This window comes from Phyllostomus hastatus, unplaced genomic scaffold, assembly GCF_019186645.2.
Source record: "Phyllostomus hastatus isolate PE091 unplaced genomic scaffold, TTU_PhHast_1.1 phas_contig_38, whole genome shotgun sequence".
NCBI classification, from domain to species: Eukaryota; Metazoa; Chordata; class Mammalia; order Chiroptera; family Phyllostomidae; genus Phyllostomus; species Phyllostomus hastatus.
The window spans coordinates 15,494,955-15,521,564 of NW_025333869.1; the positions used below are offsets into that span (position 1 = coordinate 15,494,955).

Genomic DNA, 26,610 nt, shown 5'->3' on the forward strand with positions numbered 1-26,610 from the left:
TTCTGTATGTATTTATTCAACAGTGTCTTGGTGATAGGAAGTGGTTAATAAACAGTTGTCAAAAGGAGAAGAATGAATGAAACATATTACTTAAATAGAGTGCTGTACAAATGGCACATTATTAATAACCACATTGGAAATCTTAGAAGTGGCTGATGCAGGAACAAATGCAAGCCTTTTATTCATTGCAAAGCCTGGGAGATGAATAGCAGGCACACGCAATGTGTGATTTATTCATGCACACACATAGGAGATTTATAGGTCTCTATTAAGCTACTCGAGTTACAACTCTGTCTTAGGCTGCTCTTTTGTCACGATTAACTATGCTGTGACTATGTTAAATAACAGGTTGACTATGATGAAATATGCAAAAATATTAAGACAAATGGTCAAAATTTTTCTACATGTACATTGTTCCAGTTAAACCATAGATATCTCTGCTTGTGTTTGTTTAAAAAAAATGGATGTACATATGTACAAAAACAAAAGATTTTTTATGTGGACCTGAGATCCATTGTTATAAACTGGACTGTGTCTCCCAAATCATGCTTCTGCTGAAATTCTAACTTCTAGTACCTTAGAAAGTGACCATATTTGGAGAAAGCGTTTTTATAGAGGTAAAGTTAAACTATGATCATTACATTAAAATAGGGAGTGGACCCTAATCCGATATTACTGGTATCCTTATAAAGAAGAAGAAACCCGGATTCAGACACATACAGACTGAAGAAAATTAGAAGACATGAGGAAAGGTCAGTCATTTCTATAAACCAAAGAGAGAGAGGCCTGTCTGGAAGGGAACCCTTTTTTCATGGCCTTGGGAAAGAAAACAATCCTACTGATACCTTGATCTTAGACTTCCAGCCTCTAGAATTGTGAGAAAATAGATTTTGGTTGTTTAGGCCACCCACTCTGTGGTACTTTGCTACAACAGCCCGAGCAAATTAATATGCCCATGAAATAATAGAGAACATAATGAGAGAGAATGTTGAAAAATAAGAATTATTTTATTCCTTTCAACATCTCGGTTTTAGAAAAAATGAATCATACCAGCCTGCATATCATTGTGGGGCCTGATCTGATTCTTCCTTGCGGTACATAAAAATCCATGCTCTAGGTAAGACTTCTGATTTATCCCATCATCAACTGATTAGGAATTTAAACTTAATTGATTCCATTGCCCACTTCCACATTATGATCCCATGGAATTGGCACAGGTACCTGTAACAAGTGCTTGAGAACCTGTAAGAATGTGCAAGCACTTCATACTTGGAAAGGGTGGCTCATTCTGGATTTTGCCCCTGAGGTCTCCAAGTCACTTGTGTATTTCCTATCTGTGTCTGTGCTGACCAAACAAATGTAGTTAGAGAAGAGGAATATGAGGAAGAACCATTCCCAATCCCTTCATCCCCAATCCAAGTTCACAGAGAACAGAAATGGGGTACATTTTATAAATAGGGCAAATGTAATGACACTGCCCAAGCCACACAAAAGCCACCATGCAAGGTGGAAAGTTCACAGCTGTTTAACCTGACACAGGAGGTATGGTAACTTTTACAGAGATCTGCTACTGTTCCTTATCAGTTCTTCCTAACCTGTGACTGCCCACTGTGGCAACCCACCCTCCCTGGGGTAAAGTTGGTACTGAGAGCTGGGCAGGATTTGCCAACACATCTCTAATTTCATAACAATATAATGAATTTCTTTGTGGCATCTTAATAAAACATGGACTACAGTTTTATAATAGCAATAGAGAGAGAAAAAAAGTCATAATTTTCCATGCTTCATAATTCAGAATAATTAATTTAATAGCTGTGTCATCTGAGAAGGTGAAAAGTAAAACAGCTAAAAAGTAAAAAGTAAAAAGAAGTAAAGAGAAGGAAAAGGGTGTGGATATATACCATCACTGAAGCATATACAATTGCAAGAAGAAACAAATTACCAGGATAGTGCTGGAAGTAAAAGCTTGGTGGGAAATATTTTTCAGATGCTAATTTGATTCTTTTATGAAGCCTTAAAGCTGCAGTGTCTGCAGGTATACCATTCATCTCTACTTGTTTTTATTTTTAACAGTTATATAACCTTAAGTCTCTAAAAACCAATTACACACCTTCCTGATCTCTACTGGGAATTTTCCCTAAATAGTTCTCTATATAGAACATAACAGAACTATGATCTCATTTACAACATCTTGCTGGAGAGTGTTCCTTCACCAGAGGTGTTAAAAAGAATGTCCTGAAATTAATAAATGAAGGAAAAACAAAATTAGATGCATTTTTCTCCAGACTCAGCAACAGTCCCTGAGATTTTTTACATAATAAACATTGAGATGTTAGGTCATAGATGAGCAGTGTTCTCTGTCATGTCGCAGCCTGTAGGTTTCCAAGAAGGGATTGCTTCTGAGATGAGCACATGTGTCTCACCCACACCAAACCAAAACACCCACACCAAAATTATAGGCTCTAAGGTGAGTGAACAATTATTTCTATTAAGTTCTAAAAGTAAATCACCCTTTACTTGGTCAGGTAAAACTCAGATCTTGTTTATTTTAACTTAGTTTTATCTTCCTCAAATACCAAAGATATCAGCCTTGTCCTGTCTTAAATTAAGACGTTTGATTCCACCATTCAAATAGCTGGACTGTGTGTATCACGTTGTATATTCTCAGAGCTTAACATCCCCTTCCCCAACCAGGCCTCTCAGGGGCCTGCCCTTAGTGCCAGTGGCTGCGCTTACCGACAGTGTTTATGGGATCCAGTCAGGGTTTCAATCACAAAGCACTCGCCGTCATTGAGACAATAAGCAAGGTCCTTGTCTCGGCAGGGTTTGAAGTGCTCAGATCGCTCAGTGGAATATGTCGTCGTATCTGTCAGGGAAGCACACAGAGAAATGCTGTCAATAGTGCATTCAGACACCACCAGCTCTTGTTATTAGTCTGAATCTGTGCTTTGAGGCCCTCTCATGGGCACTGACCTTGGAAATGCTAGACAGACAGGATAAACCCTTCCCTGTAGTGAAAAAATGCAATTGGATATGACCATATTATAGGCAGAATGTTTGTGCCTCCACAAATTCATTTGCTGAAATCTAATTCTAAATGTAATGGTATTAGGATATGAGGGGCTTTGGAGGTGATTAGGTCATGAATGGGATTAGTACCCTTATAAAATAGATCCTACAGATCTGGCTTGCCCATTCCAGTCATGTGAAAACACAGCAGGAAGATGACCTTCTATGGATCAGGAAGACCTCAATAGACACTGACTCTGCAGGCACCTTGATCTTGAACTTCCCAGACTCCAGGACTGTGAGAAATAAATTTCTGTTTTTTTTTTATTGTAAATAACCTAGTCTATGTTACAGCAGCCCGAACTAAGACTATCACTGTATTCAATTGCCTTATTCCTTCACTAGATTTTAACAATTGAAATCACTCTAGACATGCCTTATCTGATGATACACAGTAAAAGCTGAGTGATCCTGCAGTCAAATCAGCTTTCATTAATTTCAGTTTTAGCAAACATGTATGAGGGGTTGAAACAATGTCCCCCTCCATTCATTATTGCCAAATGTCATTAAACATCTGATCAATGTATATTGTGACTGTCTGTCACAATACCAATGTCAGTTTCTATGGGTTGTTTTGCTTGTTTATGTTTGCTTTTTTGTTACAACTATAATTGGCTAATAGCCAAGCCAATTATTCCTTTAGTTTCTCCTTTTGTATTGTAATTAAAATGCAGATGTTCCAAATTTTAAAATAGAATCTCTTTGTGAATTTTTTTCTGGTAATTATTTAACAGGACCAAATTATTGTGACTTTTAGCATTATCGTAAACATGTATTTTAAAATCATAATTACTTACATTTTTTCAATTAAGCTCTATGTCTACATCTACTTCCCAAATCTATAACTATGTGCTGTCTGCTAGGAACAGATGCTAAAACCACATGTAGACCTTCCAGCTTCAGAGTTTTAAGCAACTATTAGCACCAATTCCACTGTGACATTCAATAAAAAATATACTTAAAAGTCAAAGATAAATAAATGATTTGGCATGTAAGCTCTTCTAATTTCCTTTTCATAGATCTATATTAATAATGCTCAATAGCACAGATTATTGCACCTGTTTACTAACTGGAGGTCACAGTGAGCCTGTTCCTCTGATCACCATCCAGAATGAGAGGCATTATTCTAACAGGAAATTCACTCATGTCCTCCCAACCTAAACACTTTTTAGCGGGCACTCTTCCTATATGAATAACTCAAAATTCTTCAACAGAGCAAAGAAGGACATAGACCACATGGACTTTTGTCTGTCTGATCTCATCTTCTTGTACACTAAAACACACAACTTAATTTCTCATTCTTACTTTATTTCCCCAAATACCAGAAACCATTACACTGACCCTTTTTCCAGGACCATCTTTTTCCTTGTTGGAAGACACCCAAAAATCCTTCAAAGCCACCATCATCTTTCCCTTGTGTCCTGCAGCACCTTTTACTGCTGTCATCATTGCATTTATTGCTGCAAGTAGCCATTTGTTCACATTTATTTGTTTCTTTAGTCTGTGGCTTCCTTCAGGCCAAACAGAGGTTAAGCCTTAATCAGAATTGGTGCTCAGTAAAAAATCTTTAATAAATGTGATCACTCTAATATCACTAACAGTTTAAATGCCACTATGAAAAATATGATCATTAAAGACATTGCAATCCTATGAAAATTCATGCCTATCCTACAAAATGTTAGATATAATTTCATATTAATGTTATGATTTTAGTATACTCATTTTAAAATTGATTAATATTACAAAAGCAAACATTGCCTTTAGATTCAGATAGATGCTAACTCATATACTACTCATATTCTGTGAGCATTGGAAAAATTCACTTCTAATAGAATTTCTTGGTGATACAATGGGAACTTATTTTTTCCACTTCAAAATACCTGCCTGTTATTATTTCATCAAAAAATGAAAGCCCTGTAAAACAGACATATTTTCTGTTTTCCAAGAGATCTCTACAGAGAAGATTTGTTATTCAAGAAAGTATCAGAGAGTTACACAGACTTAATCTCTCTTTCAATGGGAAATATTTAAACCCAAGAGCTGCAAGCAAAAGATTCAGTATGAAACACCACACAGTTGACTGCTACTCTGACTGCTGAAGTATATTAACTCATGATCTAGTTAAGTTTTCCTTTAATTTCCTATTATCCGTTTATCGATATTCACTGATCATTTCCTCTAAAAAACAGCTCTTCATTAACATAACCTACAGCATAAAAAGTGAGATCCTTCCTTTATAATCAGTGGTTTTGACAAACTACAGGCTCCAAGAGCAATACAATGGCAAAGCAATTACAATCAATTAGTTTCATCTGACAGCTACTATGTCCAGTGGTTACCTCCCCATTCTACCAACTGTTTTTCCCATCACATTGTCATTATCAGAGGATCAGAGATCCAAGTGAATGTCTCTGCAATCATCCAAGCTGGTAGACTACAGAGATTGTCAGGCTTAACATGTAATGTTTTTCTATTTACATAGCTTAGAGAATCTCAAAATCATTTTAAATGCACCTGCTTAAATTTCACAACAAATGGATTGGATTAAAAGAAAATGGCATTATTAGTTTAATAACTTAATATAATAAATAATGGAATGTTGGGCTTAATCTTTCTATAGGTGAACAAACTAATACAAATAAATTTGAAATCTTAGCATTCACCTGAGCATTTCACCATATGACACCCATACAGCACTACTCACCTAAAATTACAGGCATAGGGCAAGGTGAATAGAATCCACCATGAGGTGAAATTTTATGCTAGTATGGCAACATGCCAAATATATGGATGGAAAGATAGAAAAATCACTTAATAAAATTACTAGGCTGTTCTACTAACTCTAAAATAATCTACACACAGGTAAAACAAGTAAGAATAATGTATCTAAGTCACTGTTAGGTTTTCTCTTACAACCAAATGTAGCCCAACAGAGAGTAATAATTATGGATGACATATTCCCCTATTTGTATATCTGCTTATAAGTGTGTACATGTATATATTTGTTTAATATTAGCATATAAGATGTGTTACAAGCACATAAAATAGAATATAAGTAAAAAGTGAAGTTAACTAAAATATAAGGCACAAGTCTTTATTTTCTTTCTGGGCCCTCAGGAGATACTGTGTGCTTTAATCCATCTGTGTGTTTTGTTCTGAAGGGAAAACATGGCACATTTGTGAGAATAAGATAATGGATAAGATGAACTGCAAACTGTGAACATAATGTCCTTAAAAAACCTGGGAATGCCTTACAATCAGATATGGAACTCTCAACCAACATTTTTGGAACCTCCCTATAATTTAAAAAATTGCATCACACTTAAGAAAGTCTACTACACTGAATTGTCTATAATATACGGTAATAATTTGTCATATATTTAAAATTCAAAAATCACCTCCTGTTTCTAGGAAGGTAATTTGGTAAATATATTTGTTATAGAGCTCTTTATTAACTTCAGAAATTACATGGATGAACATCCAGGTAAGTAAAGCAGGAGGGGCTTAATATTCCCATGAATTCCCATCTGTTTTTCAAGGCTCTCCCTTATTCTAGAATGCTTCATTATTAGATGGCACTCTCTCCACCTGTCAGCTCCTGACTCTACCATCTAACTGGACCATGAGTTGAAAGGCAGAGCAGGTCTTCAGCTCTCTGATCCACTGTCTTCTGGATGGCTTGACACAGAGGTGCACATAACAGATGCTTATATAGGGTGATTTTTTTTATATATGAGCACTTTCTAAAAGTTCTGTACTAAAAAGTATGCATGTTTTTGTTAACATCATAAAACAAAAAAACCCTCTATTTTAAACAATAAAAACTGGGAAATGAATACATGTTTACAAGTTAGGACATGAGAAGGCCCCAAAAGCAATTTAGGTAAACTGTGTAAAATTTTATGAGAGGAGCAGACAATGACTCTACAGGATGGCAGAGAAGAAAAGAGAAAACAAATGCATGCTTAGGAAAGATTTTTCTAAGAGAGGTCCTGCAATATAAAGGAATTTTAGGTCTAAAATGAACACAGATAGTGCTAAGAAAGGGTCTTCCAAGCACATGACCAAAGGTTAAGGTCTCAGGTCAAGGAAGTGCTGTTGCTGGCATGAGGTATAGTGCCCATTCACATGGGACCTCAGGGGCTGTACAGTTATCCAAACTACTCACCTGGCACTTGTGACATGTAGAGTTAAATGTGTTTTCTGGATATTTTCTGGATATTTATCCCCAGGGAGGTCAATGAGAGTGCTTGGCTTTTAAGTTTTGTATTTTTTCCACATCACATATGTAGTAAGCAATCAGTACAGTAATTAAACACACAGTGGGAGGTTATGGTGATTAATTCATTAAAAGCAAAATGGGAAGAAAATATAAGGCTGGAAGATAGAAATCCCTGAAGATTTTGTGGTGAAAGTTAACTTAATGAATTAAAACAATAACTGTTTTCCCCCTTAAGTATTGAGTTGAACCTGAATATTACTTACTGAGGTTTTCTACATTGCCAACACAATGCTGCATACTGTGGGTGCAAGGTTTTGTTGCAGAAACAAGAATACTAAATGCCTACTACAGATAATGATTGCAGAAGATAGTCAAAGAAAGGGAGAGTTTAATTTAAGCTGTACTTATCTTGAAGCCTTCCCAAAGGGTTGGCATTGGAGCTAGTTATTGGATGGGGATGATTTAATTGACACAGGAAAAGGAATTCTAGCTACAAAGAGGGGAAACACAGAAAGAAGGAAAATGAAAAGCAAGAGCATAGACCCTAAATATACTCTTTACACTCAGTTTGCAAATGTCAGATTAATCAAGCAGTTCTTTTTTCCATCACCCACTGAATTCATCATATGACAATTTTCCAGAAAAGTTAAGAATCTGGTGATGCAGTCTAAAAGATTTTAGGATTAGAAAAATGCCTTTACAGGCTAGATGCCATTTAAATATTGTTGTTGACTCCAGCGGCATCATCAGTGGGAGTGGTGCAAGTGAAACCTGTTGCCACACATTTCAATTCCCCATTGAATACACCACTTATCGGACACCCAGGAAGAAGCACTGGCATGAAACTGAGTTATAAAATATTTAATGGTTAAGGAAAGCTGCAAGAAGAATGCAACAGTGTTTGAAAGGGAAACAAACTATTTCTCAGCTGGTGAGAGGCAAAGATAGCTTTCTCCCTGCTGCAAAGATCAGACAATTGTTCACTTTGCTGGCATGGGAGAAATGAGGAGTGTTGGTCAAGGGATCTAAAAGTTCAATTGAGTCGTAGGGCTGCTGTGAGGAGTGACAGTGTCCCAGAGCTACCAATTCTCACAGCAAATGTGGAAAGGACTCTTGTAAAATTTGCATGACCTACCTGCCACCTTTCTGTTTGAAATTTTGTTTTTAAAAGCTCTGCTCCAGCTTAAATAAATCTTCATGGAACATAGCTTGTTCAGCAGAATTGCATTTATATGGGAACTCCACTTCATCCTAATGCAGAATATATTTCCTTCTACTTGTGAGCACTCACATGCACAGGCCTATACAAACTGCTTTCAGCTGTAGTAGTTATGGCAGCAGCTCTGTCCTGGAGCTCTTTCTTGGCTTGGGGTAGGCTCTATGCTATATAGCCACCATTCCTTCTTCCCACATCACTCAACTGAAATGCTCCAGTCTATGGTACTATCTCTAAATCTGATAGATATTTAAATATTTTCCCCACCTTGTTGGAACTGTCAGAAGAATATAATGCTCAGCCACTCTGGCCTTCATGAAAAACCTTTCATTGGCTCTGATGTTATCACATAGTCTTGGTTTTCACCTTGAGTTTTGTTTTTTTGTTACCTCAGCCTCCTCTAATTTATATAAAGTCAATTACTTAAGGACTGGCCTTCAAATAACTCCTAATTCAGCGCTGTGCTAAGCATGTCCTAGGCTATTTTTTGGCCTTAAAATAACACTATGAATTTATGTTATTTCCACATTTTACACCTGGAGAAATAGAGTCTCACCGATTTTCCTCATTGGCACAAGGTCACATGACTCTTAGTTTATAGCTTGATCCACTATACTGCTTTCCATAGGTCACATTTTTATTTATATTGTTTTTTTTTTCACTTTTGCTTATTCCCTAGCTGAATGCTGCTGCAGGTGCGGTCCTCAGAACAGCAGTATTAGCTCTACATGGTATTACATTAGTAATGATAACTCATGTGCCTCACCACAAACCTGCATCTGAAGCAGGAAGTAGGAGGTCAGAACTCACCAAGAAATTCTCCTCCATGTTAAACTCTGAGAACTAGCTGCCTTGGGTGATTGTGTCTGCTACCACCCACACAACAATAACTCCTAAATTTATACCTTCAGCCAAAAGGTTTCTCTAAATTCCAGTCTGCCTACCTCTCCTTTCTTCATGGTTATCCCAAAGGGACCTAAAAATTAACTTGCAGAAAACTGAACTTACTTCAGAATTCTTGCTTTTAACACTGCAATATTAACTCTGAATTGCAATTTAACTGTTTACATGTCTGTTTCCCACACATTTTCCAAACTAGACTAGGAGTTACTGGGGATCTGGCAAGGCCATTTCTATGTCCCCATAATTTATCTCAGTACAGAACCCATAGTGAATACTTCATGTATGCTTTCTGAGTGAATGAGTATTCTATGGTTATCACAGTAATGATTATACCAACATCACAGGTGCATAGATATCTTCAGCATGATAATGTAACATCTCCTTGCAGCTCCATATCATTATTGTTTCTGGAGATAAATGAAACACCTATGCTTATGTGAAGGTACTTCTGGCTGACTGCCAGTAATGGGCATTACTTTTTCATGTTCATGGGTTTCAAGTGAAAAGTAAACAGAGTTAATATTTATAATAAAATATTAACAAAGTTAATATTTTTATTCACATTTATATGTTTATTAAGTCAAGAACTTTCTCCCAGATTCAAATTTCTTGCTAACCAAGTATGTGCAGAATTGATATTCAAATATGTCATAAGTGGTATAGATATGGCAGGACTAACCAGGATAAACCTGTCCATGGCTAGGGGGGCCTGGGGGACCCTGTAGGGCCAGGTGTTAACTCTTTTTTAAAACAAAATCATTGATTTTTTTAGAGAGAGAGGAAGGGCAAGAGAGAGAAGGAAAGATCAATTTGTTGTCCCACTTAGATATTCATTCATTGGTTTCATTGGTTGATTCTTGCATGTGTCCTGACCAGGGATCAAACATAAACCTTGGTGTATTGGGGCAATGCTCTGACCAACTGAGCTACCCAACCAGGGTCAGGTATTAACTCTCTCATTTCTATATTAATACTGAGGAAGTTTGGGAACCTGGTGCAGGGCATCCTGGGTGGCATACAGAAACTTCACTCAGGGGGATTCAAGCAGTGGTTATGTACCAACTAGAATAAAATTATTGCAATATTTTTACAGTGAATATAATTGATGAAGCACACTACTATATGTCACACTTTCTCATGGTCTAAATTTGTCTTTAGCTGTTTTAGTTTCAACAGTTCAGACTAGAAAACCTTAGAATAATAGATATCCTAGAAGTTAACATGTAAGAATGATGTTTGAAATAAACTTACTAATCAGATATAAATACCTTTATCTTTCAGAAGAGAAATTGAAACACAGAAGGATCATTCAATACGCAGGATTTCACAGCTAGCAAATGGAAAAGCAAGGATAAAAACCATAGAAGCAAGATTCCATAATGAACGTTCTTCATTCACGCACACTCTACAGTCCCACCTGCAGAGCTGCATACTCTTTGGAGGGGTTTACCTTCAAGCCTCTCCCTGCAAAACTGTATTAGTCATTCTACTATGAGTAAGTGTAAGAATAATTAGGAAGCAATTATTTTTCAGTAATCCATTCATATTCTCACCCATCCACTCAACACCAATTTTTCTGGGTACACTGTGTAAGGTAGATACTGGTAAATTAAGGTCTAGATAAAGGTAAATTAAGGTCTTGACACAAAATTTCTATGACTGTATCTTTTAAATTTCCTTTTCATGCTATTATAAATTCTGAAATAATGTCTAAACATTGATACAATTCTCCAAATCCTTCATTAAAATGAACATCACTCACTTTACTTATGTAAAATCCTATTTTCCCCCTTAATATGGGTCCTGCATTTTCATGTTTGAAATAATAGGCCTTGGTTTGAACCCTTGCTAATACATTTGGTAATGAGGTCAAGCGTCAAGGCAGAAGTAGAAAAAATATTCTAGGAGAGTTTAAAGAGAGGGCAGCTTTATCAACAGTGGCCTGGTGGCTCCACAGTCATTTCTGTGTAAGAAGGGCTTGGAGAGGGTTGAGGTGGAAACTAGATTTATGTAAATGCTCTCTTTCCATAGGAAAAATGTTTTTTGTTATATGTTTCATTGGGTTTTTTTGAGATGTTGAGATTAACTACCATTCCACTCTCTGTATCTATGAGTTGGGCTCTTTTAGATTCCACATGTAAGTGACATCATGCAGTATTTATCTTTTCCTGTCTGACTTAGTTCACATAACAATGCTTTCAATGCTGACTCCCACCCCCAGCCATCACTCCTATCCCTTAGTATTTTGTCTATAATTCTGGGGATGGAAAAAAAAAGTCAATCAAGAGAAATGTCCCAAAGATACTTTCAAAGAGACTTTAGGAAGTACTCACTCTGGCTAGCTGCAAAACTTATGAAAATTATCTCAAACTAGTGTATAAGACTAACAGATAGGTGTTTAAGTATGGGGACAATGTCTTCAAACTGTCTTGTATTTCAGCCCCTACTCCAGCTAGCACAGGGCAAGACACACAAGAGAAGATGAGGGAATGCTAAATCAGGTGGATGAGGTACAACTTCCTAGTAAGCATGGCAATGAGAAGTTCACACAAGGAGGGGAGGAAATGCACATATACAACCAAAGTATCAGGACCAAGAAGACCTGAAGGGACATCAGAAATACACTGAAAGTCAAAAAAAGCCCTTGGAAGCTAAAAGCACTTGAACTTCAACATGTACAAATTTTTAAAATGACAAAATATTGCTAACTAAAAAATAGAAAATTAATAATACAGTTATAACATCTAAAATGGCACACTTGTTCAAAACAGACAATTTATTCATTCACTAAGTCATTTATCATTTTGACAACCTCCAAGTCATAGGGATATGCAATTAGATAAAACAATTACATCATTCCCCAAATCTCCTCACATAAAAAATCCTATACATCATTCATTTCACTTCCTTGAATACTTTCATCCTCTGCTCTCCTGTTCATCTTAGTAACAGTGTGGGGCTCCTCTCAAGCAAAAGTGGGGAAGGCTTGTTTCTATGAACCACATTGGGACTCTGCTTTAGCCTCAGTATGTGGAATAACATGTGCCTAAGCTACAAGATCTTATTTAATGCCTTCTTGTATTGTATCTTTGCAAATATGGGTCTGCATTTCAATTTTGCTCTTTACTGGCATTTTGAACAAGAGCAAACTGAATATGTGAAAATGTATAATTCTTAAGACTTTAAGGATCCTAAAATGAGAAAGGGAGACAATGGTTAGTAGTGAATCTTTTTTTTTATAATTTTTTTCATTTTTTTTAAAGATTTTATTTATTTATTTTTTAGAGAGGGAAGGGAGGAAGAAAGAGAGAGAGAGAAACATCAATGTGCGGTTGCTGGAGGTCATGGCCTGCAACCCAGGCATGTACCTTGACTGGGAATCGAACCTGCGACACTTTGGTTCGCAGCCCGCATTCAATCCACTGAGCTACGCCAGCCAGGGGTTAGTAGTGAATCTTACACAGTGTTTGACACCCAGACACTTCTTTAATTTTTATAAGTTAACATATTTAAATATGCACCAACTTAATGTCAAATTCTGCAATTTCTCTGTATGATGCCAATTAAATTCATATATTTATTTAACAATTTATCATGTAGTGCCTACCATTAGACTGCTGAGTACCATGCTAGTTCCTGGGATAGAAGTGAGCAACCTTGTTCAGAGGTCGTGTGGCATGTGGCTGCCTCCCAGGGACAAGCCTGTGAGACTGTCAGGTGTTTAGGCCTCTCTGCTAAGTTCTGGGAAGGTGAGTGGGTGGCAAATGTATTAACACCCAGAGATTGCTGAATTCTTAGCATTTGTTTGGAGACTGGATGTGGTTACAGAATTGCAAATATAAAGATATTCCTTATAGGGCAGCTCAAGGATTTCCCATTTGTTACTAAGTAGTCTAGATTAATAAAAAGTGGGCTGTCCTCACTGATCACCAGAAATGTGATGTCACAAGTTCACAGTCTGCAACTCTACCACCATACTGATTTCAGCAAAATAACTGAGACTTTTTTGCATTACTCCTCAGACTATTCTATTTATGTTTTTGTCTTTTGCCAGAAAGAGAGAAACTTATTTTTCATTCAGTCACAGCTGTATTAACTAATCTGTGGAAATATAGAAAACATTTGACTTTTGGCTGAATCATGTCCACTTGCTTTTCTGAATTTGAGCAAGTTCTGAATTTTTCTAAATTTTATTTATAAAATGTTATTATACTATTACATTTTCATTTTATAAGAGTTTAAAGGGCCCAATGCATTATTGGCTTCTAGTAAATATTAATTATAGCTAATATATTTCATCCTGCAAAAATTTCTGAGGTGTTCAACATTATCAGTCATTATTGAAATGAAAATCAAAACCACAGTGAAAGACCACTTCTTACCCACTAATATAGACAATTACAAGTCCTGACAATAAGAACATAGAGAAACTGGGGAAAAAATAAAATGCAGCTGCTTGTAAAACAGTTTAGCAATTTCTCAAAATGTTAAAGAGAGCTATCATATAAACCAGGAATTCCATACCTCCATATATACCCATAAGAAATGAGAACAACTATTCATCCCAAACAAATGTTCAGACTTGTGCATGAATGTTCATAAAAGCATTATTCAGAGCCAAAAAAAAATGGAGGCATCGAGTGATGAATAGATACAAATGTGGTATATCCAGATAATGGAATATTATTCACCAATAAAAGTAATAAAGAACTGATACATGCTACAGCAAAATAAACCTTCCAAATGTTATACTGAGTGAAAGAAGCTAGAGATAAGGATATTGTATAATCCCATTTATATGAAATGTCTAGAACAGGCAAATCCACAGAGATATAATGTAGATCAGGGGTTGCCAGAGGGTGGGAGGCATGAAAACTTTCTCATCTCTTAACCTAGGTTTTCTATATACTCTCTTTTATGTTTTCAATTTATGAATAAGTAAAAGGAGACAAAAATGATTCAATATTTTAGATTCTGCATGAAATTCACAGATTTCATGCTATGTCTTTGAAAGAAAGAGTACACACATTTAAACTGTTTGAGAAAAAAATAGAAAACCTATCATGTACTTCCCCAAACCTCCTTGCATTATTGAATAAACTTTACTCCCAGACTTCTGTTTAAGGGCAAATATTGTTTCAAGAGAACTGGTTCATTCTCTGTTCCTATTGGAAAGCAATTAAAGCTGAAATCAAATAGCTATAATTATGTGTTTATTTCTGACCCTTATCTCTCCATTTGCAGGAAGTGCTGCTGTGCATTAAAGTGTTCATGGATCATTGAATAATTTAAGTATGAGAGAAAATGGTGGGTTTTGAAAGTAGTTCAGAGACAGTTTGGAATTTTTAACAGAAACTTTAGTTAAGGTACATATAAGAGGCTAGCAATCCTCCAAATCTTACTTCTCTAATGGTGAAAGCCCTGAGAGGCCCTTCTTTTCACCTTGGCATGAGCTGTTCCCAATTTTATAGTGCAAAGTAGCAATAGAACTATCCTCTTTAATGCCTTAAGTTCTGGCAAGGGGAGATAATTATCTCCTTCCCTCACTGGGACTCCATGTCTACTCTCTTCTTCTTTTGGTATGACTTTTTCTTGTACACACCTATGAACATCCACTTTTAGACATCCTAGTTGCGAACCTTAACCAAAAATCATATTTAGTTCATATACAACAGGGTTCAGGGAACTATGGTCCATGGACCAAATCCAAACTGCAATCAGTTTTGTAAATAAAAGTATATTAGAACACAGCCAAGTTCATGTGTTTGTGCATTGTCTATGGCTGCCCTTGAGCTACAATTACTGAAATAGTTGCAACAGAGACCACATAGCCCACAAAGCCTAAAATATTTACTATATGGCCCTTGACAAAGAAAATTAGTCAACTCTTGATATAAAAAACTGGAGACAGTGGTTTACTTATAAATTATATATTTGCTATATTTGAATTACTAGAAATATTGGACATTGATATAAGTGCTTTGTTTTTACATATGTCAAATAAATGTGCATAAGCAGGAGAGACATAGCCAAACACTAAACAGTAAGTTTTAGAGTAAGACAAACTTAAATTTGATCCCAGTTATGATATTTAACTAACTGTATGATCTTGAATAGGTTACTTAAGTTCTCTAGCCCTCAGTCTCCTTTTCTGTAAAATGGGGGCAATTAGATGCCCTGTCAGTTAGAGTGATTTTGGCTGAGAGTATGAAAACTCAACTCAGAACAGCTTAACTCACAAGAAAAGTGGCATTGCCTCACTTAACAAGAGGTGGTTCTTGGGTCGTCTAATTCATCAGCTTAATGGATCATTAAGGACAGAGGAATCATTCTGCTCAGCCTTCACTGGCTCTATCCTTAGGCTAGCCTCCCTTCTCACAGGTAGCTGCCATGATTTTAGGCCTCACATCAAGATATAATCTTGCATAGAATTGTATCCCATATCTTAACAGAGACTGTACTGATTATTAGGACAAAACTGAAATTCAGTTCAAAGGGAAAGCTATAAAATATAAAATCTGAGCAGGTAGCCAACAGCTAAGCTTTTGTGAAGATTCAATAAACTAATGCACAAAAAACACATAGTGTGTCTCATTCATGTTGGTTCTTCCTTAGAGCTCTGATATGTTTCTTTTATGTTGAAGATGTTGGTAGTGTTCTTTCAAAACATATACCTTAATATAAACTAAGCTTGAATTAATTTTTATTCTGAGTTTTATTAGGAATTCATGATATTCCATTAGACAACTGAAAGATTTCCAGATCTAGTAATATTTGATGCATATCATCATTCAAAAACAGATGCTTCTGTATCCTTGTTGTAGCACACACTGATGAACCAGTGTAATTTATGTCCATCTCATATTAAGTGTATATCAAACTCTTATACATTCCCAAGGTCATCTAGTATAATGAACTACAAAATAAACTTAAGGTAAATGAATGTGCTATTTTCTTTACAAAATCACTCACCAAATACCCATAGTTATTTTTTTTAAAAAACCTCCTTCCTTTGCTGCCTCCTCAATTCTTGCTTGGCTAAGGCATCAACTTCTCGATCTATCACTTGTAGCCACTGGCCTCTGCCCTGAAAGAGACAACATTTCACATTGCCTCTGTCACAGCCCTTATCACAGTGCACGGTAAATGCTAGTTTACATATTTCTCACCCCTTCACCAGACTGTGAACTTTGAAAGGACAGTCCTGATACACATCATGTACTTTTTCTATGCTTTGGGGAAAGAATAATAAACAAATATAAATAACCACTGAGAATGTCCATATGGGAAGCCATTGCCCTTATTTATACATCTGGCCACTAAGAAACTCTTGTTTGCACTTACCACATGAAAAGATCTATTCTCCCTTTTCCTTTTGCTTTTAGTGTCATCAGCAAAGCAGGAGGATTGGAGCCATCTAAAAGTGTGTGGTTTTTCTTTTCCCCAAGCTTGTCTTGGGCAACACATTGTCCCACAAAAGGAAAGAAGAGATAAAGACCCCACCTCACACTAAAAATCAATGTGGAGGGCAAGTAAGAATCAGGGGTGTTGGGCCCACCCTGCCTGGTCTCAGGAAGCTGGAACTCCCTAGTGGCTAAGGCACTCCTTGCCTGGCCTCCAATGCTTGATCAGTTAGCCAATGATGGATAAGATTCCCCAAGAGGGGAATAACTTAAGACAGGCATGATCATGTGGAAGCCCCAGGGAAGCACTTGGGGGACTGTGGAAAAAGGGGGTAATCGACCCTCGCCCCTCAGCTTTGACAAAGCCTGAGTCCTCATTCTGCCTGCGAGACATCCAAATCTCCCAGCTGCCTTTGTCTTCTCTGCCCAACTCAAGGCTGTGACAATAACAAGGGGTGGTGCAATCCACACTGGGGACTGCGGACTTCCTGGGATGATCAGACCTGTAAAAAGAATATGTAAAATCTTGTGAAGCCTGCTTGCTGAGGATGCTCTTAATTTGATTATGAAGGTCTGGGCAGGAAATGAATTTAGCTCCTCAAATTCTGTAGTTTTTTAGGTGATAAGACCCCACCTCAGTGGGAGCCCCTTTTAGTTCTTTGAATACTGTGTGTTGTTTGATCCTTACTGCCTGACAGTGATTGATGAACTTTACCTGTATTCCTGTGCAGGGCAAGTAAGAATCAGGGGGATCAACCTGTAGATATTCTGAGCAGGTGTGAGAAGATTCCAGGAACTCAAATTGCTACATTATGAGATATGTATTTAAAACCATTGCATGGAAAAAATAAGCACTCAAATCCCCTGAACCCTAGCTTTTGGTCAGGCACTGTACAAAATAAATATTCTTGGAAAATGTTAACTGCCCAGGCTGGGAAATTCCCACCTCACACACTAAGAGATGCTCTATGCAAATGCCTCCTGGTTTGCATTTCTGTGCTACTGAGCTCTGACTTTTGAAAGCCCATCCATTTTTCCACACATAACCCAGAGTCAGTTCAGTTATGCACTTTTCCCCAATTCCTCCATCTGGCATTAACCTTGGCCTCCCCCATGCTTCCTCAGCATCTGTCTGTTACCCTTATTATAACAATCATCATTCTCTATCTTGACTGCCAGCTATTTTTGTGGGTGTTTGTCATTCCTGCTTCCCACTAGGGAGATTGTGAGCTCCTGCAGGGCAGAGGCCATGATTCACTCATCTCTTCTCCCCCATTTCCACAAACCATTTAACCTACCATTACACAGAAGCAAAGGCTGAAATACATCTTGATCAATAAACATGTCTCAGTCTGTTCTTCCCATTACACTTTACTATAAAACTGAAAGCTTCTTAGCAAACAAACTGTTTCCTTTATGCAAGTAGGATTTTGAAAAAAAGGAAAAACATGTTAAAGAACGTGATTATTAATTCTTTCTGCATGATTGCCTAAACAGTATAAGGATAGTGATATTCTTTTGTTATTGTTATTGTTAGGGTTAGGACATCACACCAAATATAAAAATCTGTGTTTGCCTAATTTGGTTCCGTGGGAAGGTATATACATCCTTCTAATTTAAAATTGCATCAAGAAATTAGAGTTTGACAGATCTTGTTAGATCACAAAAGTCAGTTTCTTTTTTTATATATGCCCTTCACAAGCATCCAAGATCCAAATATCACGAATTGATCATATCAGAGCCATCAAAGACAAGAAAAGTGACTGATTGTCTTTGTGATGTTAATCTCATGCCAGTTTAGAGATGAAGGATTTGAAATCTGCCTTCTTTTTGCTTATCCAGCAAAGAAAAAAGTCCGCAAAGCCTTAATGTGATTTAAAATGAAACATTTGGCTACCTTGTAAGGTCATGGATCCCTCCACTCATCATGGCAGGTAAGTGAACATGTGTTGGACTGGACACTAATTGTGAGTGTTAAAAGGGATTTTTTTTCCACTGGGTAGCCATTAAGGTCTCTTCCAGATGACAGTCTGTTAGAAGTCATCCTTGGGTTTGAGTTGCAAAGAAGAGCCACACAGTAGCAGAAGAGAAGCTATTGGCTCCCCCAACCCCTTGTTCCTCATGGCGTTCGATAGGCAGGTGGTTGTGTTACAGTGCTACGAAAATGCAAGGCACAGGCTTCCAGGCTCAGACACAGCATTTACCAAACACACTGATAGAGTGTCTTAGTCAAAAATTAGAGCTGTGAAAGCTGATTCACTTTGCATCCAACTGAAATTTTATTTCACATCAAAACAGTTCCCCATGGCTCCAAAGAAATCAATGATCCCTCTTTAATACTTAAAGTATCCTTATGATTTGCTTTGGGTGACAGGCAACTTTATAGGAACATTGTTCTGATAAACCAAATTTCAAACATTTTTACCAGCAGGCACACAGTTGCCCAGGAAGCTCATGCACATCTCTGCCTTAGGCACTCACTGGGTCTCTGCCAGTGGAGCAGCTTGGACTTCACAGGCCAATCCCATCTGTTCCTTCTCGTGCATCTTCCCTGTGTCCAGGTACTCCCTCTACCCTGCAGCCAGTCCGTACTGAATGGAGGTTCTATTGTCTAAATGCTCAAGGGATTCTGATAGTGCTCAACAGCAATATGTGCATATCCTATTACCAATCGTGGAAAGCATTTATTTTTAGCCATTTCCATAAATAGATTGAATGCTCAAAGCAGCTTTTTTTTTTCAATAAAAGGTTCTAAGAAAAAATAGGTATAGCTATAAAAATAAGAATAGGAAAATAAATAAGTCTTTGGTGTGGAACGACCAAGTTAAAGCATTTTCTTTCTTTCTTATGTCTCCAACCAGTCAGATATGGCAATGTGAATGCAAATCTTTAGGAGGAGAATTTAGGAAGTACATTTCACAGCTTACTTGATCATGGTACCCTCTGTCCCTGGAACCTACTGAAATTTCAATTCCACAGTAGCATAGAATAAGAAATGCTAAGTTAAAATAAATTCACGGATCCACAACATAGGAGAATATTAACAGTGTGGTTTAGAAAATATCAGACAGCCAAAGCCTTTAACACAATTCAGATATGGTAAAAAAGATAATATTCAACCTGGAAATGGTTTCTTTTTTAGGAAAAGGTTGGGGAAGCTGTAAAGTCACTTCTACTTGTACAAGTGCCGGGCGAAAAGTAAGAAGAGAAAAGAGGCCAAGTGAAAGGATACCAAGGCATGAACATAGAGTGACCAGGCCAGTAGGTATTCCTAGACACAGGTTGCAGCAGTTGGGGTGTTGCCATGCCTGCCTGGGGCAGAGTTACATCCCTAGGACAGCAATTAAATATAAGTGGGCCCAATTTTAGAGCCATAAGGATACAGTTGATTCAGAGTCTGATGTACACACATCTGCTCATTGCAGATAATCCAATTACTCTTCAGTAAATACAAAAGCAGAGAAACAACAGAGACAAGCTTGGAATGTTATTCAGTGTAAAACACAGGTTGCACCAGTGCATTAGCAGAGCTAGGGTGTTAAATGAAAGACTGGGCAACAGAATCATTTACTGAATCATATCTGCTGAAAATCATCAGCAATGCTATCTTAATAAAAATATACACTATGTGAAAAACTGTAGTATATATTAAATTTCAGGTGTTATGTTGGTATATATTTATGTTGACTGCTTTGGAAGCCAGATGGATAAACCTACAACTGCAGTCCAGAATCTATTGCCAGTGACAGGACAACAGATTAGAAAAACATTGATTATCAAAAGGCTTAAAAATGTTTCTTATTTTTGACCTAGTAATTCTATATAGAATCTTCCTAAATAAAACTATCCTAAATATGAAAAGAAAGTTTGTGCAAAGATACATATTATTATTTATATGAATAGAAGCATTAAAATCACATACATGTCCAATAATAAAATGGTTAAGTAAATTATACTGAAGTCACACACTGAGTTTTTTGCAGTTATAAAAGTGATGTATATGAAGCATCTGTTATCCTGATTATAATATAATGCTAGAAAAATAAAAAAAATTAAAATATATCGTGTTAAGTAAAAATAACCATGAAACATTAAGATATATATCACAGACATGACTGAAAAATACAGCAAAATAGTAACAGTAGGGTAAAAGTTGTATAAATAAACATAATTCTACATGACCCTTCTCTTTCATTTTTTTCAGAATTTTCAAAATTTCCTTTACAAGTACCACTTCTTTTATTAAATAAAATATAAAATACGTAAATCTAGGAAAGTATTATCTTTAAAGACCTGTGCTAGAACTGGGCTTTCTTATTAAAGTGTTGCTCACAACAGATGCATATTTAGGGAAAAATCCCATATGTGGAAAATAATTGTAACCCAAAATTTTCATAGCTGAAAACAAATGTCAACAGGAAAGTGGAAGAAAGAATGAGGGGACACTAAGGACTGCACCTCAGGTAGACTTCAGAGGCCAGGTGTGGTTCAGAACAAAAGAGCTGGTGGTGAGGCTAAAGCTGTAGAGTCTAGGTTACACGGGATCAGAAGCCAAGAGCACAGATCTCCAGCTTCCTACAATGGGTTGTCCACAGCAAGGCGTCCATGGCCATCAATCTTGGCTTCTAGAAGTCTGTTTTACCTTACCACTTATAGTGAAAGATTTGAAAGAGTATCTAAGTATCATTGCCAAGGTAAATGCACATTAGACACTTGGTTTTAGAACCAGAAATGTCATGGACCTAGAAGGGGTGTCCAACCTTTTGGTATCTCTGTGCCACACTGGAAGAAGAGTTGTTGTGGGCCACACATTAAATACACTGTGACACATAATCAGAAAATATCTCATAATGTTTTATATAAATTTATGATTTTGTGTTGGGCAAGATGGCTGTGAATAGCACACTGCAGGTTGGACATCCCTGGAAGAGGAGTAAGACAGATTATTCTATGTGGTCAATAAATTTAGTCTCATCCTCTATAGTTACTCAAGATAGGACAAGAGATCTAAAAATGTCCTTGCTTTTCCTCTAGCAATATGTACTTGTACTCCCAATATTTGTTCAGGATATCTTCTCTTTCAGTGTCCAAAACTAATATTATGCCCCTACAATGTAATACAAGGCATTCTTATTTTAAAAAAGGCTAAACAATTGCATATTTCTATTGCAGATGATTGACACAAAATGAAAAAAATTACAGTACATGTTAATTAATTAAACTCTCAGGAAAGGTGACACTTTTATAAAAAAATGTGATAAAATAGAATTAACATAAATTCTCTTATAGGAATTATTCTATTTGTTTTAAAAAAGCTTGTGTTTCAGTAGAGCTCAGCTCCTCAGTAAATTAGCATGCTTACACTTGCCAAGAAGAAAAGAAGCTACTCTAAAAATACCTTAGTGAAGATGGAAAAAGCTGACATTGACATTCATGCTCCTGGAAAAGCCGTCTCTGGGAATGTGTGGCCCTCAGTTGTCCAGTTACCTTATCCTTCACTTTGCTTTACACATATACTTCTTGGGATAGAGAAATTGTGTGGAAAATGGCGTACATTTTTAGTCTGCTTGAACTTTCTTTCATTTCTTAAAATGGATTGGTTATAAAAAAAGCACTGCAAACAAGTGCCAATAACAGAATCTGTGGAATTCCAAAAATATACAGTGCTAAAGCAATCTTCAAGGATAAATACATTCAACTTGAGACTCCTGGCTCATCAGCTTCTAGTAGGCTCTCACATATGCTCCTCTGGCATTGACTTTTGAATATGTGTCACCTGTTTTTTCATTTACCCAAATAATATTATTGACTGATGATGTGCCAGGCACTATGGAAGGCTTATATGAGAATATTGATGATTAGACATGGTGCAGCTTCTAAAACTCACTCCAAGGCAAGGCACAGGCTCCAAACCCTATATTCATGGTGACATAAACAGAGATTGAGGAACTCTTGATGAGTGCCCAAAGGTATGTGGGGATCTATAAACCACTGTCCTTTACATTCATAGATTGGAGAGACATTGGCCAACCAGTCAGTAAAACACATAGATTCAACTCCTATGTCTAGAATGCTACCTTACCCACTAAGGGATGTGGCTGAAGAGCACCCACATAATACTCAAACAGGATCCTAGTCAAGAATATTAGTGAAGATGCTGACCCTTCTCCTTTTAGAGAGTATCCTCTTCAAGAAATTTGAAGCCATAATACTTATTTCTATAAAAAAATAATATGAGATCTTTTTTCATGAGAAATAAGCTGTTACCAAGATCTATTCCTTATACCATGTTATGGACCTAAATGTGTTCCCCCCCAAAATTCATATGTTGATACCATTATCTCCATCTGACTATATCTGGAGATATACCTTTTAAGGAGATAATTAAGGTTAAATGAAGTTATATGGTTAAGTGTCTATTCCAGTAGGACTGGTGTCCCTATAAGAAAAAGAGATGTTAGAAGTATATGTACACAGATAATGGACCATGTGAATACACAGTAAGAAGGTAGCTATCTTTAAGGCAAGGAGAGTTGTACGGAGAAACCAAATTTGTTAACACCTTGATATTGGACTTCCAACCTTCAAAACTGTGAGAACATAAATTTCTGCTGTGTAAGCCACCCAATCTGTGGGTATTTAGTTGAGGCAACCTAGCTGACCAACATACCACATGATGGTTCACAGGTCCTATATGTTAGAGAATATACCTAATAAACAGCCATCATGTCAACACAAAGAAAGGAGCTCAAGGAAGCTGTATTTGGTTTGCAGTTATAGTTCAAATATAGGAGATCAGGAAAATGAGGGTAACTATGTCTCCATGTTTTATTCATATTACTGCTGACTCCATAGTAAACTTCTTTTGGGTTTTATTGTCTGTAATATTGTTACAGTAGCAATGAAGACAATAGGCAGATACAAAAAGGAGATTATTTTTAATCCTTGCTTTTCTCAAGCTTTTTGAAATTGTAGCTCCAGGTGTCTTCAGATTGAAAGCTCAAGACCACCTATTGCTGAAGCAGCTTTTTTTCCACAGGCAAATCAGAATAACATACAGTGTACCTGTGATTAACCAAAAGCACTCATGTGGTCCTTGTAGCTTCTCCTATTTTACCACTGAGCTCACCATGGACTGGTTTTGTAGTCCCACTTTCTATCCCCACTCACATTTTGCTTCTGGGTGAGAGTCTAAGTACCCAGGATCCTAAGAATCAGACACATTGCTTAGCTCTCACTTGTTTCCTATGCTATGTGGCCTGTGTGATGTAGCTAATGCAGCACTGGAATCCTCTATTAAAAAAGCATAAAGTCCTCATGATAATCTTACTTTTCACACTATGAAATAAGAAAAAATCAAATGAAATAAATAAAAAAATAAACAAAGAAAAATCAATAAAACAGAAATTTGATTCCTTAAGATCAATAAAATTTACTAATTTCTACTGAGTGATTAGGAAAAAAATGAAAGAAGATTCAAATTACTGATCTCAGAAATGAGAAAAATGACATCACACTACAGATTCTAGAAAAATAAGAAAATATTATAAGCTTTATGTCAATAAGATCAAGTATACTGTTTAAATTAATGAATTCTTTGAAAGATACAAACTATGAAATCTCATTAAAATAGATAACTTTATGCTGTTGATAATTATTTATTTAATTAGCTACATTAATAATTTGAACTATAGTCAAAACTTTACCACAAAGGTTTTCATCCCAGATGACTTCTCTAGGAAATTCTACCACATATTTAAGAAAAAAGTAATACTGATTCTACACAAACTCTTACAAAATATTGAAGAGTAAGGAACGCACCTCCCCATCTTGTTTTTTGAGACCAACATTATCCCAATATCAGCACCAAGCAAAAATAACTAGAGAAATACATACCATTGTTCTTCATAAACATACCATATGATCTCACATATAACTGGAAACTAATCAACAAAACAAACAAGCAAGCACACCAAACAGAGGGTAGGATGGAGGGTGGGAAGTGAGGATGGCTGGGGTGAAGGGCAGTGATGGGAAGAAAATGGAGACAACTGTACTTGAACAATAAAAAAAAGTGAAAAAAAGAAACGATAATTTGTAAGACAATTTTAGCAAATTCAATCTACCAATATGTAGAAAGGACAATATATCATTGCCAAGTGAAGTTTATCCCAGGCACTCAAGATTTGTTTAGCATTCCAAATCCATCAATGTAAGTCACCATGTTAAAAGATTAATAATAAAAAGCATGTGATCATTAGTTGATATTTCTTGAATTATAGCTATGCCCCATCCTGGCTAACACTACTGAGGTCCTAGCCTACCCAACATATGAGTCTTGATTTGAGGTTGTTTTTATTCATAAAAGGAATCAGTACATCAAATACATGATTTGTATAATATGGAGATCAAAGTTGGTTATGCCAATTGTGTATACATGCCTCCACGAACAATATTAAATAGAGGACATTTGGAACCACAGATCATAACATGTTAAAAGTGACATTGCTTCACATTTTGTTTTAATTATGAAGACATGACATTTCTCTTTCTCTTCTATTTTCTCCCTCCTTCTGCTTCTTTTTATCCATTTTCATCATAATATTAATCAGAAGTCTCTGAATAAATGCGTTCCAGATTGAGCTGTTTTTTCCATAATATAGGAAAAGAGACTTGTTAATGATTTTTGATTTCTACAATATATCACAAAAGTTATACAAAATAGCATCAAAAGCAAATTACTTTGTATAATAAACTCTGTCATAGAAGTAAAGAAATAATGAACACTTCTATTTTCTTACAGATTGCAATTCAATAATACATTTGCCTTCCTTACTGAGTCGAAAGGAGCCTACGCTTTTATAAGCAGAACACACAGATTCTCAAAGATTAGTAATGTCTATATTTTACTTGAATGTCTTAAATTTATAAATTCACAAAGTATCACCAAGAAAATTAATGAAGGTTATACATACCAATGAATATCAGAACTACTTAACTCTAAATTTCTGCAAAGCAAATCAACATGCCAATGTAAAACCCAATCTCTTTAATAAAATCTAATGAAAACTTTCAGAAAGCCAGAACTAACTAATCAGTATAGCTCCTTATTTTTAAATCCCTTTTACTTCTTTCCATAAGTATTTGTTTCATCTCAGGTTGTCAGAACTTTATTAAAATCATAATACCTTTTATACATTCTTTACCATCCGAGGATCCCCCACATCCAGCCAAATACCACACATGTGATTATTAGAGGAAAAAATTCTGATTTATAGTTTTAGTATTTTTATCACTATTGTAACTAGTGATTCCCTGACATATCATGGGCATCAAATAAGTACATCTCATTTTGCAACACAAGAGATTTTTTGCAACCCATTCCAATTTGTATTATGATTATATGGATTAGGTCATAATAGTGAGTGAATTCAATTTATAACTCATATTCCTGAAAGAATAAAAATTCTAAGAGAATATATATTACCAAAATATTCTAAGATAATGGAATTCTTTATCTTTTTGAAATTTTCTCACTACTATGGTAACATATCACTATCACAGCTGTCACTGGCATTGTCATGCCATTAATCTCTAACTCAGATAGCACTTGTACACTGCAGGAGATCTGGCAACAGGAACAAATCTTAGTGATTCTGCCAACAAAGAAATAACTGTCAGTCTTGGGATAAGAAAAGAAGAGACACATTAACTAGATGGAGAAAATTTTCTATATATTCAAGAAATGGACATATTCCTGATGCCTTTTAAATGCTCTCTTTGGTGCAACACGCTTT

General features: G+C 36.3%; 1 protein-coding gene across 7 annotated transcripts in view; it reads right to left on the reverse strand.

The window, feature by feature from the left end:
* The window catches only part of NRG3 (neuregulin 3), a 1,223,498-nt gene that overhangs the window by 676,926 nt on the left and 519,962 nt on the right, over window positions 1-26,610 (reverse strand). For all 7 annotated transcript variants that reach the window (XM_045842073.1, XM_045842072.1, XM_045842069.1 and 4 more), the window contains exon 2: window positions 2,737-2,866. In XM_045842073.1, the coding sequence (XP_045698029.1) occupies window positions 2,737-2,866 (130 nt within the window). The remainder of the gene's footprint in view (window positions 1-2,736; window positions 2,867-26,610) is intronic.